Source organism: Cariama cristata, unplaced genomic scaffold (genome assembly GCF_000690535.1).
Source record: "Cariama cristata isolate BGI_N322 unplaced genomic scaffold, ASM69053v1 scaffold24414, whole genome shotgun sequence".
In the NCBI taxonomy this organism is placed as follows: Eukaryota; Metazoa; Chordata; class Aves; order Cariamiformes; family Cariamidae; genus Cariama; species Cariama cristata.
Genome location: NW_009612667.1, coordinates 3,136 through 4,095, shown reverse-complemented (window position 1 = coordinate 4,095; position 960 = coordinate 3,136). Strand labels below are relative to the sequence as shown.

At 60.4% G+C, this 960-nt stretch overlaps 1 protein-coding gene across 1 annotated transcript in view; it reads right to left on the bottom strand.

The window, feature by feature from the left end:
- Positions 1 to 202: 202 nt before the first annotated feature.
- Positions 203 to 960, bottom strand: part of LOC104160586 (neuroblast differentiation-associated protein AHNAK-like) — a 3,854-nt gene continuing 3,096 nt past the window's right edge. Inside the window, exon 2 of the mRNA XM_009698745.1 lies at positions 203 to 843. Coding sequence (XP_009697047.1) covers positions 203 to 843 — 641 coding nt within the window. The remainder of the gene's footprint in view (positions 844 to 960) is intronic.

Genomic DNA, 960 nt, shown 5'->3' with positions numbered 1-960 from the left:
GTTTCATGCACAAGCCGCCGTCTCGAGGGCGGAGAAGCTCCCACGGGGTTGGATCGACCGTGGCTCCGCCGTGCCCACCGCGACGCTGCCCACCCGCCGCGCTTGCCGAGGGCGAAAGTAGCCCAAGCTACAAAAAAAAAAATATGTATATACACACCCGCGAAGGGCTACCTATATACACAGGCACCTATGTACAGCCGCGCTACTCCTTCTTCTTGGCCACCGTCAGCTCCACGCCCGGCATGCGGAAGCCGCCCTTCGTCCCGCTGTCGTTGCTGGAGGAGGAAGACAACCGTGATTTTTTGGATGCTAACGAGACCCCGCTGCCCTGCGCCTTCCCCATCTCCTCGTCGCTGCCCGTCACCTCGTAAGAACCTTTGGTTTTAGAGCCGATCCCCCCAAACGTCCCGAATTTCATTTTGCCCTGTTTCCCCTTATCGGTGCCCGAGGCGACGTCCAGCTCCAGGGTTCCCGTGGGTGTGGAGTGGGACGAGCGCTCGTCGCTGAAGGACGACGACCGGTGACGCGTCTTCTTGCTTTTAAAGAGGGAGAACTTCCCTTTCGCCGACGGACCCTCTCCCCCCTCGAGCTCGCCTTCTGCGGACCCCAAGCTGACCTTGGAGCTCTTCAGGTCACCTTTGGAACCCTCCGGGGAGCCCAGGGCACCGCTGCTCTTCCCCTTCTGCTTGGAAAAGTTAAACTTGGGCATTTTGATTTTGGATTTCTTCAGCCTGACGTCCGCCTCCTCCGACTCGAGCTCCGCGGCGGCGCCAGCCTGGAGGTTAGCATCCGCCCCGGGGAACTCGACGTCGACCCCCATCTCTCTGCCCTTCGCCTCGGGGTCTGAAAACACAAATTTAGGCATTCGCAGCTTGGGGAACGATACTTTTCCCAGGCTGCTTTCCGGGCTACCTTGCAGGACGCTCGTGCTGACGCGGGGACCGCCGATTCCTACCTTCG